This window comes from Mus caroli, unplaced genomic scaffold (genome assembly GCF_978045245.1).
Source record: "Mus caroli unplaced genomic scaffold, Mus_caroli_1 scaffold_2, whole genome shotgun sequence".
Classification (NCBI taxonomy): domain Eukaryota; kingdom Metazoa; phylum Chordata; class Mammalia; order Rodentia; family Muridae; genus Mus; species Mus caroli.
The window spans coordinates 62,224,842-62,242,320 of record NW_028227257.1 but is presented as its reverse complement, the minus strand read 5'-3'; the positions used below and the strand labels follow the sequence as shown (position 1 = coordinate 62,242,320).

Sequence of the window (17,479 nt, the reverse complement as noted above, 5' to 3'; positions counted from 1 at the left end):
TACACAAGGAGAGAAGCTCTTGTCTGTGGGCCGCTGACAATCACCTCTGTGGTACAAAACTCAAGAGGAAAGAGGGTCTCAAGACCAGCCCTCCCAGTCCAGTCCCGAAGGTTCCTGCAGGAAGAATTAGTGCTGAGCAGGATATTTAAAGCAATCGCCTTCCACAGAGCAAAGAGGACCTGAGGAAGGAACTGGAATCGAAGAGCAAGCCTGCCTGATGAACCCGAATCTTCAGATTCGGTGGCTGAGTCAGGGCCTGTGACTTCAAGGACAGGAATCTAACTTGACTAATCAACCAGTAGAAACTTTTACTGCTGGCTCTGAGTATCTGAAGTCTAATAAACAAACACATCTTGGGAACATACTTATCTACAAGAGGCACTGGCTGTGTAGCTGTGTACCCGGAGTAACTAGGGAACACTCTGTAAGCCCCTCCTTGCGTGTACGCACACATACCACGCACACTCACACACCTTGTCATCGAACACTCCCTCCCACACAAGGAAAGTGAAATTGCTGTGTGATGAGCATAAAGTCCTGGGTGTTTCCAAGGTTTGGGAGTCCAGCCAGGTGTAACTGATAAGGGGAGGGAGCTCCAGCGGTCCCGCGGCCGGCCCAGCCCAGATTCTACCAAGATCCTTATTTGGTGATGCTTTTACCTGGGTCTCTGGAGTCAGAGCCAAGCCTGCTCACGCAGGGCCACAGCTGGAGAAGCATCGCCGCCGCTGACGTCCCTTCCCAAAGAGATGAATGGAATTCCAGGCAGCTGGAGTCATCTTGGCTCCGGACCGGTGGCATTGAGACCAGACTTCAGAGACAAAGCATCAGGCAGCAGTCTACTGATGGAAAAGTGTATACCCACAGAAATGTAAACCACACCTCGGTTTTGGGAGCCGAAAAATGAAAAAAAAAAAACTGTTTAGGGAGAAAGATGGGAAATAAAATAATAGGTAGAGAGTAATTTATAACTCTACGGGTCCGTTCTGTAAATAGTGTAAGATCCTGGAGCCAGATGGTTCAGCAAACTCTCCAATCGGGAGTCACGTTAAGAAACACGAGTGGGCACAAAATTGTTTTTCAAGACACAATTTCAGTTTTGCCTTGAGGGAGCGGGATACAAATTCGCTTCCTTAAAATGCCGCTAAAAACTCTCCGAAAGGTTCCCCTAAATCAGAATACATATACCGCCTCCAAGCGGCCATCTGAGGAAGCAAAGTAGAACTGGGGAAAAACTCTGAACTTGAACAGTGAGTAGGAAGGCGACCTCGGTGCACGGTCCTGCTGGCCCTATGCAACACCGTGCTGACACCCTTAGTGAGTCAGACGGAAGGCAGGCGTGCGGGGCAGGAGTGAAGCGCAAAGTATAGATGACATGGGATCCCCCACCCACCAGGATTGACCCAGGAGGCAGCTTCCTTTAAGGGGTCCAACCTTTTGCCCTCTTTTATTTTTAAACCAGACTGTCTCGATCCCCAAGCGTCTCTGTCATGGAATTATTCAAGGAGACGTGCTTTAATGAAAGCCCCCCTAAAGGGTCTTAGGTGGTCCCCAAAGAAGCATCGCCTCTGGGGAATCTCATGCAGAACGTCTCCAGTTCACATGGCGCAAGATCCTAAGCGCTGAGGCTGAGTACGCCAAGGCTGCGTGGGCGGAGACCTATTTTTCTGACAAGTTCCAGGGCTCCTGTGCGGGATCAGAGTCTCCCCCTTCACTTTCAGCCCGCGAGCTGTGCGCCAGGCAGCAGGGGGCGGAGAGAAGAACCCGTCCCCCGCCCGTCCCCCGCCCCCGCCCCCGAGAACCCTCCCCCTCCCTGCTTCCTGCCTCTTTAAAAGGTCCTGGGCGCCTCAGTCAAGCCAGCCACTGCCTGGAGTCAGCCAGCCTCATCGGACTTCTGCAGGCAATCGCGAAGCTGCTATCCAGTCCTGCCACGGTCTCTCCCGGCGCACCGGCAGTCTCAGCGTCTTCACCGGACTCAGCGTCCTTGTCCTTCACTTCACCTTTGCCACCACTCCGGGTTACTGAGCCCCGGTGCACAGGTAAACCTCCTGCCTCTGCGGAGCACCTGGCCAGCCACCTCAAAGCCCCAGGCTGCAGACGATCAGCGCGACTCCTCATCTCCTACTCTTCCCCTTCTGATTTTCCTAACTCCTATTTATCCTGCCCCGTCTATCCGCTGGAAAGAACTTTCAGGAGCTGGTTCTCTTCAGCCTTCGGGTTCACAAACTATACCTCCAAGACACCCCAAGATTTTCTCCCCGAGTAGTCTCCAGGTTACCCCTGACTGTCGCCATCCAAAATACATTCTGTAATCTTGTCTAAAGGGGCGGGGGGGGGACCCAAGGCACTTTATACCCTTTATCCTGGAACTCCAACAATCTCCCTACCTCTGGCGCTCTTTTTATACTGGATACTGCCTGGAAAGTAAACCCTTCTTTTCAGCAAAGAAGAAACACACACACACACCTTTGCCCTTCCACCTTGCTTCCTGGTCTCTGACTTTGGCCTCCTGTGCTTCTTGCTACAGGCTCCGTGTTGGGCACAAAGGCTCCACCATGGAGCTCCTGCGGGGATTAGGTGTCCTGTTCCTGTTGCATATGTGTGGAAGCAACCGCATTCCAGGTGAGTTTGTGATATATTCATTCTCCCCCCTTTTCTCTCTCTCTCTCTCTCTCTCTCTCTCTCTCTCTCTCTCTCTCTCTCTCTCTCTCTCTCGATAGCTCCTGTGTTTCCTTGGAGTCCTTATCGCCTGATATGGATGCAGCTTCCCTCACTCAGCTTTCCATAATTGCCATTATTGTCACGAGTTCCCACCTTGGCTCCTCACAGCCAGAACTTTACCCCCTTAAACCTAGTCTAGAAAGCCGATTGTCTTCTCTCTATATACAGAGTCTGGGGGAGACAACGGTGTGTTTGACATCTTTGAGCTCATTGGAGGTGCACGAAGGGGCCCCGGTCGCCGACTGGTGAAGGGCCAAGATCTATCCAGCCCTGCCTTCCGAATTGAGAATGCCAACCTGATCCCCGCTGTGCCGGATGACAAGTTCCAAGACCTACTGGATGCTGTGTGGGCAGACAAAGGCTTCATCTTCCTGGCTTCCTTGAGGCAGATGAAGAAGACTCGGGGCACACTCCTGGCTGTGGAACGGAAAGACAACAGTGGCCAGATCTTCAGTGTGGTCTCCAACGGCAAAGCTGGCACCCTGGACCTGAGCCTGAGCCTGCCGGGGAAGCAACAAGTGGTGTCAGTGGAGGAAGCTCTCCTGGCCACTGGCCAGTGGAAGAGCATCACGCTGTTTGTTCAAGAGGACCGGGCTCAACTCTACATTGACTGTGATAAGATGGAGAGCGCGGAGCTGGATGTACCCATCCAGAGCATCTTCACCAGGGATCTGGCCAGCGTTGCTAGGCTCCGAGTTGCAAAGGGAGATGTCAATGACAATTTTCAGGTAAATCTTACATGTCACAATGTGGAGTTAATATCGGTAGACTAAAAATGATTCTCAAATGTAGAGAGGAGCAGACCCCCCCCCAGAAGGTTAAATCATATTACAGATGACCCAAAACTCCAGGGTTTCAGATTTGGTAGAGAAATTTCGTTCCTAATAAGAAATAAGTTGTAATGGTGCCAGGACCTGGGACCCATGCTTTCAAAGCTATCAGGAGAGATAAGAAATGGTTTTCCTATTACACTCAGCCTGTTTCAGAATGGGGTACTCCCTGTGCCCTTAGGAAAGTAACTTGTATCAAATGTACCTAGCAGTTTTAATAGGGCTTGAAAAGGATACTTTGTCAGTATTTGAGTCCCTGGGCAGGGTGTTCTGGATGCTTTCAGTATGGATCCAAGGCAAGGCCTCTGGGACTCCTTCCTTGCCTTAACTTTCAGATATATTTTTTTTCTTACAAGCGTGGCTTTGAACGCCCACATTAACTCTTTGTCACTGGAAAGTATCAAGTCCTCCAGGCTTGGGATCAAATTCCATTTCCTGTGTACCCCAAGCAGCCTGAAAACTGGATTCTTTGTAAAATGCTTGAGTTGGCAGAAGACACAATTAAGATTTTGAAGTTGTTTAGCAATTTATGTCTATGTGATAGTTTGGCAGGATGATCTAAAGTTCTTTTAAACTTTCTGAGCGTTCACCACAAGCAAACTGAGCCTGGCCGCTCCACCCCCACGCCCAGCATTAAACCAAGTCTGTCCTCTGCCCACAGGGGGTGCTGCAGAATGTGAGGTTTGTCTTTGGAACCACCCCAGAAGACATTCTCAGGAACAAAGGCTGCTCCAGCTGTGAGTACCCCTGTGTTTTTTAAGATTTGGAAAATTCTGGGGAAGTCCACTGAAAGCACCCTGATTAATGTAAGTGTTAGGGTGCATACACAACATCTCAGGGGGAGCAGAGTTGGCTTGCACCCACTCTGTCATCCCAAAGGAAATGTCTTTTATAACCCAGAACCCAACGGGTAGGCTGGTGGGATCAGCTGTTGAAACCTTGAATCAGCTATCAAATACGTTACATCTTATTTCTTAGCAGCTACCAACGTCCTTCTCACCCTTGACAACAACGTGGTGAACGGTTCCAGCCCTGCGATCCGCACCAACTACATCGGCCACAAAACAAAGGACCTCCAAGCTATCTGTGGCCTCTCCTGTGACGAACTATCCAGCATGGTCCTGGAACTGAAGGGCCTGCGCACCATCGTGACCACGCTGCAGGACAGCATCCGCAAAGTGGTCAGTGGCCTCCCCTCCCATTTGCCAGCTCTTGGAAATCACCACAGGTGGTCCCACGGGAGCCTGGACACTCATGAGCCTTCTCCCCTTTCAGACGGAAGAAAACAGAGAGCTGGTCAGTGAGCTGAGGCGGCCTCCCCTCTGCTTTCACAATGGAGTCCAGTACAAGAACAACGAGGAGTGGACTGTAGACAGTTGCACAGAGTGTCACTGCCAGGTAAGAGACACTCACAGACTGCAATAAGACTTGGAAACATATGTCTCGGGAAATATGTAAATGACTACACACATTTTTAAATGTTCTCTGGCCTGCTAACAAAGTGATTTTTTTTCTTTAATATGTAATGACATCTATAAATTCCTCTTTAAATCTCAAAAGGTTTATCTTAATAATACCCCAGGCTGAGCAGCTAAGAGAACAAATCTATCTAAACATTGGAATGACTTACCTGCTTTAGTTCAAAGACCAAGTATTGAATGTCAGATACATAAAACCTGCTTAAAGCATTCGGTTTTGGCCAGCCCTAATTTGTATTCAGCTCTGGCAGGCAGATTCTTCTAACACTGTTCGGATCTCTGGCTCACCAGGAAAAGTTTAAATGCAAATCACTGATTACTGAATTTGAGACACAACTTCAATTAAGTTCCCGTTTCCCTCTAATATGTGATTAAAAACACCTTATCTACATTTGAGATACTTACTGATAGGACCTGCAATGTCTGTTGCTTTCCCTTAATCAAATGTGTTGTTCTGTAACTTCTACCCCTGACTGAGTAGCAGTTAAAAAGAACTTTCCCAAAGAATGGAGTGAGAATTAGCCCTGGAACTGTATACCTCTGGGGACTACAGATCCAGCAGAGACATCCCTCCTATAAAAGCTGCCCCTCCTGTGTCCTGGCTTATAATGGCAATGTCACAGAAAGCTCCTCTCTGCAATATGCTTGGTAACATCCTTCCCTCTCCTCTTGCCTTGCAGAACTCGGTTACCATCTGCAAAAAGGTGTCCTGTCCCATCATGCCCTGCTCCAACGCCACAGTTCCTGATGGTGAATGCTGCCCACGGTGCTGGCGTAAGTTCCTAAAATGGTGTAGCCATCCCTAAGTGGCTAGCTCAGTTTGGGGGCATCCTGACAGCTGGGCACAACACCGGAGCCCAGCCCCTCCCAGCTCCATCAGACGTTCCTGTCAGATCTGGGTTATGGCATAGGCAATGGATGATCTTAGCAGAGCTTATGGATTCTGGTTTTATGCTATAAGGAGAGAGGTGGATACAGCAGTAGACCTAAGCTGGTTGCTTTTAGAAATTGATCTTTGTTGAAAAAAATGATCTACTGGAGAACGGACAGAAACTGTGTAAGCATTGGGCTGAGGCTTGAAAAGCCACCTGTTTTATCTGCAGTGAGAGGAGGCCTAAGGGCTTAGCATCTGTTCAATTTCCAGGGCAGTAAAAGAAATCAGCCACTATACTGCTGTGTAACACTCTGCCTCAGGGGCCTGTTGCCAGTAGACTCACTTTGCTAAGGAGATATTTTATGCAGAAGACGCAAGTCATAAAAGTGACTCACCATGCCTCACAAAGAAATCAGGGATGCTGAATTGCCCTTCACTCACACACACAGAGCTGCACACATGAGCCACGACGCAGAATCATCGATCCCATGGTAGCAATTTTGGCATAATAATGTTTTTCTTTGTATCCACTTCTGTCCAACCTCTATCTGAGGGTGAGTTACAGGGAACAAAGCCTGCTGAGAGCTAGCAGAGCTCTGAGCTTGAGCTAGGGGTTGTTAGAAAGATGTTCATTGATGGCAAAAACAAAAACAAGTTCCCTGTCCTCTGATAGACAGGCATGATTGTCATCACGGTGTCTGAGCAGATAGCAAACAAACACCCTCTCCTCTTGAGAAAGTGTGTACAAAAACACCAGAGGCCAGCATGAGAAAAACAAACTGATCCACCTCGTGGCTGAGGCAGAGGCAGAGCCCCAGGCAAACTGCCTCCCAACATGAACCAGGGCGTCACTGGTAGTCAGAAGTGACGCAGAGCAGCTGCCTAACACACTGGCATCCTTGGGCACCAGCCTGGAAACATCTAAGACATCCTAAGTCAGGAAAGGGGAACTTGCTTGAGATGCACATGGGAGAATCCATAATGGGTGAACAGGAGAGTGCACGCTGTGAGCCGGCTCAGCTGTAAGGACCAGGCAGAGTGTGCCATCAGCCCAGACCTTTACATGTGATGACCTGGGATGAACTCCTGGACCGCTGGCCCAAGACTTGTGCTACTCAGGCCAGGGAGATCTCATGCAGCACACACTGGCACGTCTGTAGTTGCTTAGGAGTTGCTTGTGCCTGTGAAAGGAGGGACGTGTGAACTGGCTCCATTATCATTATCACTTCCCAAGACTCTTGGATAGCCAAGCTTCTGGTGTGTACATAAATGTACACAGTCTCTAGTTGTTAATCATGCTTCCATTAAACTAGGAGTATGAAAAAAGAAGGCTTTTTTTTTTAAAGGAGCCTATTGCTTTACCACCTCTGGCTATAAAGGGCCATAAGCATATAAGTAAATAAACTGCCTAAGAACAGTTTATCTTAGACATGAGATGCTAACGGCCTCATTTCTCCCCACAGCCAGCGACTCTGCTGACGATGGCTGGTCTCCCTGGTCTGAGTGGACCTCCTGCTCTGCCACATGTGGCAATGGGATTCAGCAACGTGGTCGCTCCTGTGACAGCCTCAACAACAGATGCGAGGGCTCTTCGGTACAGACGAGGACCTGCCACATTCAGGAGTGCGACAAAAGATGTAAGCATCATGGCTGCCAAGGGTGGCAATCTCCCTTGCCCACTGCTTCCCTCACAGAGAGCAGCTCCGGAGCGGGGAGCCTGAGAATGCAGGTTCTGAGCCTGGGCTCTCAGTCTCAATCACATCTCTAACCTCTGCACTCTTGAGCTTGACCTTCCTTCCCTGAGGCTCCTCCTCATCTGTAACGAGAGAATAATAACCATTCCTGATAAAAGTTACTTTAGCCATTTTCTCTAGATAATTCACATGAAACAATCAGAATGGATCTGGGCTCCTGACCAGCAACCTATAAATATTAGGTTGTTGACAGCAACTCGCACACAGAGACAAATACCATCTTCCCTATAGTTTCTCCACTGAAGTGTGGCAGTAGCCAGTTTCTACAATACACTAGCTGAAGCTGATGTGGCTGGGCTGCTGGAATGATTGCCTGCTGAGACTTGCTGTGCGGCCCCCCTCCAAGGCAGCACCCATTGGTAACCATCAACTTTGCCCTTCAGTTAAACAGGATGGTGGCTGGAGTCACTGGTCTCCGTGGTCGTCCTGTTCTGTGACCTGTGGTGACGGTGTGATCACAAGGATCCGGCTCTGCAACTCCCCCAGCCCCCAGATGAACGGGAAGCCCTGTGAAGGTGAAGCCCGGGAGACCAAAGCCTGCAAGAAAGATGCCTGCCCAAGTAAGTGTGGGCCTGACCTGGGGATACATGGGAGGCAGCTCTACCCAGCTGGTGGCCTGCTCTCTGCAGCTCAGTAGACCATGGGGCATGGGAGCTCACTCGCTAGAGAAACAAATAGAAACCAAGTCCTGCCTGCTCAGCAGCTTCTTTTAATGAAAAACAGAAAGCAAACCATTTCAGCCTCCCTAGTTCCCAAAGATTCCTCTCATGGGCCAGGTTAGAAGGCATTTGAAACCGGCTCAGGACAGGATTCTGGGACAGATAAGGCACCTGAAAACTGAATTTTTACATGTGACTCATTTCCTTACAGTTAATGGAGGCTGGGGTCCCTGGTCACCATGGGACATCTGCTCTGTCACCTGTGGAGGAGGAGTGCAGAGACGCAGCCGACTCTGTAACAACCCCACACCCCAGTTTGGAGGCAAAGACTGTGTTGGCGATGTGACAGAAAATCAAGTTTGCAACAAGCAGGACTGTCCGATTGGTAAGCTTCGAGGCCAGGAACACCACCACCCTGGGAGCTTTCTCTTTTATGAATGTCACCATCAGTATTCACTGGGTGTGGGGAGGGTGCCATATTTGATTGGCCCTAGTGGTTTGATTACAGTAAGATGCAAGGCAACCATTTCCAGTAACAGAGACCCTGCAGTGTCTTATTCTCTTTTTTAAGTAGTAGATGGCAGTGACAGCAACTTAGACCCAAGCACCTGTCTCTTACCTCTCCTCAGATGGATGCCTGTCCAATCCCTGCTTTGCTGGTGCCAAGTGTACTAGCTACCCTGATGGTAGCTGGAAATGTGGTGCGTGTCCTCCTGGCTACAGTGGAAATGGCATCCAGTGCAAAGACGTCGATGAGGTAGGCAGCCAATGGCTCCGAGTTATCAGAATGAAGAAAGCAGCTAACCCAGTCCAGGGCCCTTCCTTAAAACACCATTTGCCAAGTGTTCAGCAACCTCTCACTTCCCCCATAGTGCAAAGAAGTGCCTGATGCTTGCTTCAATCACAACGGAGAACATCGGTGCAAGAACACAGATCCTGGCTACAACTGCCTGCCCTGCCCACCACGATTCACCGGCTCACAGCCCTTCGGCCGAGGTGTCGAACATGCCATGGCCAACAAACAGGTATAGTAGACAAGTAGGCCAGAGTAGAAGGGAGCTGTCTTTGGTCAAACAATGAACAGACAGAGAGGGCACTGGTTGCATAGTCTCAGATGTGTGAATATTCTGGGCTGAAAGAAGCTGTGATCAGATAGGCTTGTGCCAGATGAGCAGCTCCAAGAAAATCCAGTGTAAATCAGCATTTGCCAGTAGCTGGGATATCCTCAAAGAGAATGGAGAGAGACAGAAGAAACCCATCTTTCTCCCAAATGGGGCTGCTATCTGTTTCAGGATGGGAGGAATCTGGACCTTTGGTGGCTTGGGACTTTTAGACATTCTGTGATAGCATCGGGATACTGTACCCTCAGGTGTGCAAACCTCGAAACCCCTGCACGGACGGGACGCATGACTGCAACAAGAACGCCAAGTGCAACTACCTGGGTCACTACAGCGACCCCATGTACCGCTGTGAGTGCAAGCCCGGCTACGCAGGCAATGGCATCATCTGCGGAGAGGACACAGACCTGGACGGCTGGCCTAATGAAAACCTGGTGTGTGTGGCCAACGCAACCTACCACTGCAAAAAGGTACAGCATATATGAAGCCTAGAGCATTTGTACAAACTGCACATAAGTAACCTCCCAAAATAGCTTCCATGGCTTCACCTTCCCATTAAAATCATGGCTACACCTGAGCATCCTAGTAGGCTATCCCACTGTGGCCCCCAGTGTGTCAAACAAGCGAATGCTAACTGTGTCTCCTTTTTAGGACAACTGTCCCAACCTTCCCAACTCAGGGCAGGAAGACTATGACAAGGACGGGATTGGCGATGCCTGCGATGATGACGATGACAACGACAAGATCCCCGATGACAGGGTAGGGAAAATATGCTCTCCATTCCTCCTTCATCCTCGTGGTGTGATGACAACCTGAAACACTAGGATTCAAGGGATCACAGAGTGATAGCAAAAACATAGACCAAACTCATATAGAAGATACTTAGAAACTTGTCACTCTGTCTCGGTGATTTGAGGACACAGATGTTGCTAGAATTATTAGAGTGAGTTTCATTTTTCATCACAGACTACCCCAGTTTGCACATGTGGTATTCTGTTCCACAGATACAATGTCTAAATGAGTATATTTTTATAACGAAAACAGGGGTGCTGTGATTATATACTGGATTATATACTATCCAGTCTTTATCTGTAGTGTCTTCCTGTCTGGGAATTTCACTTATGCTGAATACTCAGTCAGTATATGGACCAAGTACTAGATAACTGCAGTAGATCTTTGAGGGCTTTTAATACTGTGAATGGGGTTGAAGGCATCAGCTGATTTCCTAGGCAGCACCATAGAGAGTCCATTTTCCCTCTTTGCAGGACAACTGTCCATTCCATTACAACCCAGCCCAGTATGACTATGACAGAGATGATGTGGGAGACCGCTGTGACAACTGCCCCTACAACCACAACCCTGACCAAGCAGACACAGACAACAACGGGGAGGGCGATGCCTGTGCGGTGGACATCGATGGAGATGGTAAGGCCCTTGGACTGGCAGCCTGAAGGGACAGAGACAGCACAGCTTACTGAGTGGCTATTAACGTGTGACTGAGTTAAAATATATGGGGCTGCAGGACTCATGTACACCTCCTCCATAGGAATCCTCAATGAACGAGACAACTGCCAGTACGTTTACAACGTGGACCAGAGGGACACGGACATGGATGGGGTTGGAGATCAGTGTGACAACTGCCCCCTGGAACACAATCCAGACCAGGTAGGTGAACTTCTTTCAGAATCTCTTGGTGAGGTATTGTGTCTCCCTTTCTAAGCCTTTAAGGTAGTGAATTCAATAGACTCCAAGCCCTCCCATTACTGGGGTTCCCCAGAGCCATTTGCAATGTGTGCCTGTACAGCGTCTGCCTGATATAAGCCTCTGGCCAACACTCTCAGAGACTATTATGGGAATCTTGGGACCTCAGTTTTGTTTGCAACCACCACTAAGACAAATTACACAAAACAGAGAGCTGAAGCTGATAGTTCTATAGTTGTATCCAGTGCATGTAAAACTGAGAGGAGAGCCGTGTGCAGAAGCAAAACAAACACCTGTGTGCTGGCTGGGAACAGAGTCTAGTGAACACTTAGGGAGCTAAAGTACTTCTCAGAGCTGGGGAGAATTCTGGTTTCGCCTATTCCTCCCAACGGACCCAGCTTCATTTTCTTCTCAGCCTGAGCTGCACACAGCTATTAAATAGACAGGCTTCTGGTACCAGAGAGCTTCCCTCTGTGTCGTTGTGCAGCATTTTTTTCTAGGAATAAAGTAAATCGATTTCTCCTTTGTCTAAAACGATGGTTCTGAGTGGCTTAGTGTTCAGAAATTTGGGTAGATTGTTTTTCTAAGGATTAGATAAATGAGAATTCACGTTACTCCTACTACTTGCCCTTATGGAGTCGTACCATGCTAAAAGCAATTTGACTTCAAGCCACTGTCACAGGAAACCATGAGGGCTAGTCAATATTAGCTTCAGGTCACACAGTACTGAGATCTTCTGTTTTGGGTTTGGGTCATTAGACATTAGACATTAGACATCTTCGATAGCATTTGACCTCACAGAATGAGTTTGGATTCCTCAGATTAGAATAACTTTTATAAGCAAACTTCAATAGCATACAAAATCTCCAAAGCAAAGAGCATAAAATTCTGGAAAGAAAACATTCAGATTTTAGATAAACCGTCCCAAAGCATCTCACACGCACTGAATGCTAAGCCCTCTGGGAAAATCTATTTTGAAAAAATTCTAGTTTGACTTTATCTGAGCCAAAAGATAAAATCTTTATGGGATAAATGTAGAAAGCTAAACATTTTTTTAAAAAATGTCTCCTACACATCATGCAGCCAGTCGCACTGACCACTGCCAGGATTCGGGGCCTAGAGTAGAAGTTGACCTGTATTTGATTCACCCACTGTTGATGTCTCTCTTCCAGCTGGACTCTGACTCAGACCTCATAGGGGACACTTGTGACAACAATCAGGACATCGATGAGGATGGCCATCAGAACAATCTGGACAACTGTCCCTATGTGCCTAATGCCAACCAGGCCGACCATGATAAAGATGGCAAAGGAGATGCCTGTGACCATGACGATGACAATGACGGCATCCCTGATGACAGAGACAACTGCAGGCTGGTGCCCAATCCTGACCAGAAGGACTCTGATGGTGAGTCACTGTGGCCACTCCTAGCTGGCATAATTGACATCTTGGCTGTCTAGATGAAAGGAATAAAAACAGGGTATCCAAGAGGTCAGAGTAACAAAACACAAATTTTTGACAAGATGGTGAATAGTGACCCACTCATAATAGCAGTTCAGAATTTCACTGAACACTTGCTTTCTTTGACCTTAGGTGATGGCCGAGGTGATGCCTGCAAAGACGACTTTGACCATGACAATGTGCCAGACATTGATGACATCTGTCCTGAGAATTTTGACATCAGTGAAACCGATTTCCGACGATTCCAGATGATTCCTCTAGATCCCAAAGGAACCTCCCAAAATGATCCTAACTGGGTTGTCCGCCATCAGGGCAAAGAACTCGTCCAGACTGTAAACTGTGACCCTGGACTTGCTGTAGGTAAGTAGTGAGCTCCTTAGACCCAGGTGGGGACACACTGAAAGGAAGCAAATATAAAATCTGTCCATTGGACCTGTGGCCTTCCGCCACTCCGGACATCTGGGAACATTGTAGCGAATGCTGTAAAAGCCGTAGTCTTTAACCTGACCCTGGCCTTGCCTTCCAGGTTATGATGAGTTTAATGCCGTGGACTTCAGCGGTACCTTCTTCATCAACACCGAGAGAGATGATGACTATGCTGGCTTTGTTTTCGGCTACCAGTCCAGCAGCCGCTTCTACGTTGTGATGTGGAAACAAGTCACCCAGTCCTACTGGGACACCAACCCCACAAGAGCTCAGGGATACTCAGGCCTGTCTGTAAAGGTTGTGAACTCCACCACCGGCCCTGGCGAGCACCTGCGGAATGCACTGTGGCACACAGGAAACACCCCTGGCCAGGTAAGAAGCCTCGTCATCTAGAAGGGCGAGTTGCCAGGCCCTTGGGGAGTACAGGAGACAGCACTTTGACCAAGGTTCCACTAGGGAATCTTAGCAGTCAAATTCTCAGCATCACCAACCATGGTACAAAACCATTATGGTGTGCTAGAGGGGAGTGGGCTCTGACCAAGAGCTGCCCTTTAAGTACACAGGAAGCTTCAGTCACTTCAAACAAATCCCTCCTTTCCTTTCCCTCTCTGAGGGATGCCTTGGGGGAAACTCCACACTGGCCCTCTGCAGATATAGCTCAGCTCAGAGCCTTTTCAGCAGTTTCTCATGGAATGAAATTTGAGTCTTCAGAGGGGGCTGTGTTTCAACCTTTCCTGCTACTTTTCCTTCAGGTGCGCACCCTGTGGCATGACCCTCGCCACATCGGCTGGAAAGATTTCACTGCGTACAGATGGCGGCTCAGCCACAGGCCAAAGACCGGTTTTATCAGGTAAGACTGCAGGAATTAAATTTCACTGTAGTCACACCGAATAGGCTCGAAGGATAAGACTAAGATGTGGCAGTCTCATGAGTGAGATTTTTTTTTCTTCTGTGCAGAGTGGTGATGTATGAAGGAAAGAAAATCATGGCTGACTCGGGACCCATCTATGACAAAACCTACGCCGGCGGTAGACTAGGCCTGTTCGTCTTCTCTCAAGAAATGGTGTTCTTCTCGGACATGAAATACGAGTGTCGAGGTAGGAGAGACACTGTGGTGCACAGTTAAGGTGTCTACAGGTTTATAAGGTTGACAGTGATAGGAGGGTCTGATTTAAAGGTTGGAGAGGGGGTTCTGGTTTGGTTTTTGTTATTTTTCTTTTGAGGATACAATACCAAACAAGAAATCTTGTTTATGCAATCCTGAATCTATACCAGGACAATTAGCTTGTCCAGCAGTCTCTGAACTCCTCCTGACTTGGTCAGAGGTGGACAGTAAGCAAGTAGCTATGAACATTAGCCTTCACGGTAACACCTTGACGCTCTATTCATTTCTCTCTCGCGCACTTGGCCTGTGGTTTTATTCATACATCACGCCACCAGCTGTCCTCCTTAAGACCAAGAGCAGCAGAGCAGCAAGAGTGTTAATGTTCACTAGTAGCCTTGGCTTTCTTGCCTCCATTTTCTTCACGGGATGACTTAAACTCTGAGATCGGACCTACCGCAGAGTAACTGCTCAGTACATATTTACTGAGTCAGATATCTGCAAGCACAAAGGCACTGAGTATTAAGATCAGAGACACAGAGAATAGAGTCTCACCAACATGGTTGCTAAACATGACCTGAACAAAGGTGACATTAGTAGACTTGCTAGTGTGGATTGGGGGAGGGGAGGCAAAGAGGATTCCTGTTCTGTCCCTGTCCGAGACAGCAATCCCTGAGCCGCTAGCCTGATGATTACCTAGGGTGACCTCAAGCTCGCTGATTCGATTTCATTTATGTGCATCTTTGTTTATTTAACAGATTCCTAATCATCAGCTGCCAATCATAACCAGCGCTGGCAATGCACCTTCTGAAACCAAGGGCTAGAGAAACCCCTCCCTGCCAGGATCGCTTTTCCTTGCCTTCCTTGCCTCTCTTCTTGCATAGTGTGGACTTGTAAAGCCTGAGACCTGCCTCAAGAAAATGCAGTTTCAAACCCAGACTCAGCACTCGGCCTTTAACGAATGAGAATGCATCTTCCAAGACCATGAAGAATTCCTTGGGTTTGCTTTGGGGAAAGCCAAAGTGACTGTTTACTTCCCAGTAGGAAGGTGCCCGCTCCACTCTGCCTTACTCACAGAGCCAGAACTTCTTCGAGGCCACCTCTGAGCAGCACACACAGAAGCATTTTCAGGCATGTCAAAGAAAGAAAAAAATGACTCACTAGAACTCACCGCCAAACAACCTCTGACGTAGGTCCTGAGGTGTGGGGAGGCAGGAGCCAAAGCTCTAGGGAGGGCATGTACCCAAGAGATGACTGTATGAAGAAAATGTGGAGGAGCTGTTCGGTACTAAATCATTTTCAGGGGACAGACAGACTTGCTGCATTTCCGCATGCTGCTGGTGAGAGCTGATTGACCCAAGCTTCCACACAGGCACTTGAGCAAGCAGGGAAGGGAGGGAGGTCCTGGCTTTTGGACTTCCTCTCTTTGGGCACTTCTCACCTGCAGTGGCCAGGGTAGGGGTCAGAAGTGTGGGCCATGCTGGCTGCCCTGGACTGGTCATGCTGAAACTGTTAGCTTATTCTGCATGTACAACATGCATATGTATAAGGAGAGCTAGAGAACCCTACCGTCTCAGTGAGCTCTAGCTGCCTCCGCAGGAGGGGCAGTACGCCTTTACTTTATGGTTAGAAAGGCACAAAATTTCTATCAACCTAACTAAAACATTCCTTTTCTTTCTTTCTTTCTTTCTTTTTCCCTCAGTTACCATGGATTTTTCCAAATCTCTTTTGGTTTTTGTTTAACAAATGCTTTAACAATGTAATATATTTATTTTGTTCCCCTATTCTGGAGGGTTGGTCGGAAGGATTGTTACTGAAACAGGAAGCGTGGGACTATCTGAATCATCTTCGTAGTGAGTCTTTATGACTGTAAGATTGTAAATACAGATTATTTATTAACCCTGTTCTACCTGGAATTAGACTGCATATAGCAAATGTTTGCAAGCAGGTAGCTGAGGTGGATCAGCAAATCTCTCCAAACCCAGTGTGTGGAAAGCCAGCAGAGGCTGCTGCTTCATTTGGGGCTCACAGTGAATGATTTGGACTCCTTTGGCTTTCCCCCTTTGTTTTCTCTGTAGTTTCAAGTGGAATTAGGTGGCGGCCCGCTTGCATTTGCTCCTCCTGGTAAAGGAAGCCAGGAGTACTCTAAGGCTAGCCCACACCACCCCTTGTTCCTATTTCCAGGGAGAAGAAAGAAAACACAATCACCTGTTTTTTTTATTTCATTTTTTTCCCAAAAGAGACAAAGGTGGAACTTCTATACAAATATTACCTCATTTGTTGTGTGACTGAGTAAAGAATTTTGGATCAAGAAGAAAGAGTTTAAGTGTCAATAAACTTAAAACTACTGTTGTGTCTAAAAAGTCGGTGTTGTACATAGCATAAAAATCCTTTGCCGAGGATGATCCCAAGAAAGAAACAGCTTTGTAATGTTAAGTACAACTTCTCAAAGTTCTGGTTTTGTTCTATCATCTTGTACACCGTTGCTTTTATTTTTATAAATTATTTTCTCGTTGCCATTGGAATAGAGATCTCAGACTATGTAGATATGCTATTTAAATAATTTATCAGGAAATACTGCCTGTAGAGTTAGTATTTCTGGTTTTTATATGTTGCACACTGAATTGAAGAAATGTTGGTTTTTCTTGTTTCGTTTTAGTTTGTTTCTTTGGTTTGTTTTTGTTTTTGCTTTTTACTTCCCAGTTTTAACTCTTTGCCAATACCCTTTTTCCTAGGAATGTGCTTTTTTTTTATTTTGTACACATTTTTATCCATTTTACATTCTAAAGCAGTGTAACTTGTATATTACTGTTTCTTATGTACAAGGAACAACAATAAATCATATGGAATTTATATTTATACTTACTGTGTCTGTGTTGTTTTGTTCTTTACTGGCTGGCTATCATGGGGTATGGGCAAAAGCCATTCCTAACTAATAGCACACACACAGCAGGGCAGGAAATAACATTCGTGATTCCTGTATTATTGACAGGCGCTAGACTTAGATGATATATTTACTACAATTTTGGAAGAAGAAAATACAAGTCTGCCACATGACAAACAAAATAAAAATGACCCTTGTGTCACAAGCCACTCCCCCTAAAAGATTTTTCATCATTTTATTAATATTAGGTGTCTTGCGTTGACTCCTCAAAGTCCAGCTCTGTTTCTAAAAGGAACAGCAGTGACTAAGGCGGGGACAGTTGTGAGACCAGGTGCCTGATTCTGATCCTGAGTGATGGATCCTACAGCAGTGGCTGTCAGAGAAGTGCAGGGGAGGAACTTTCCTGGGACTTTGGGGAATACATACTTGGGTCAAAAACAGATAAGTAAAGAATTGCAAAGTTGGAGTAAGAGA

At 47.4% G+C, this 17,479-nt stretch overlaps 1 protein-coding gene across 2 annotated transcripts; it reads left to right on the top strand.

Annotated features, from left to right (window-relative positions):
• The first annotated feature begins 1,870 nt into the window (after positions 1–1,870).
• Thbs1 (thrombospondin 1) lies at positions 1,871–16,986 on the top strand. Of its 2 annotated transcripts, none has more exons than XM_021184117.3 (22): positions 1,871–2,036; positions 2,525–2,619; positions 2,887–3,446; positions 4,210–4,285; positions 4,530–4,729; positions 4,824–4,946; positions 5,707–5,800; positions 7,364–7,537; positions 8,038–8,214; positions 8,525–8,698; positions 8,943–9,070; positions 9,186–9,338; positions 9,683–9,901; positions 10,083–10,190; positions 10,697–10,856; positions 10,978–11,096; positions 12,305–12,539; positions 12,726–12,953; positions 13,120–13,391; positions 13,772–13,869; positions 13,977–14,116; positions 14,880–16,986. In XM_021184117.3, the coding sequence occupies exons 2-22, from the start codon at positions 2,553–2,555 to the stop codon at positions 14,885–14,887; spliced, it is 3,513 nt and encodes a 1,170-aa protein (XP_021039776.1). In that variant the 5' UTR covers positions 1,871–2,036; positions 2,525–2,552; the 3' UTR covers positions 14,888–16,986. The 2 variants fall into 2 exon arrangements, with proteins under 2 accessions (XP_021039776.1, XP_029330308.1); XM_029474448.2 differs by having other exon boundaries at positions 4,527–4,729.
• The last annotated feature ends 493 nt before the right edge of the window (positions 16,987–17,479 follow it).

Bases quoted from the DNA above. Each gene is read 5' to 3' on its own strand.
- Thbs1 (XM_029474448.2), top strand. From the start codon at position 2,553: ATGGAGCTCCTGCGGGGATTAGGTGTCCTGTTCCTGTTGCATATGTGT. The intron at 9,071-9,185 runs GTAGGCAGCCAA...CTTCCCCCATAG, and splicing joins AGTGCAAAGACGTCGATGAG to TGCAAAGAAGTGCCTGATGC. The intron at 13,392-13,771 runs GTAAGAAGCCTC...CTTTTCCTTCAG, and splicing joins CAGGAAACACCCCTGGCCAG to GTGCGCACCCTGTGGCATGA.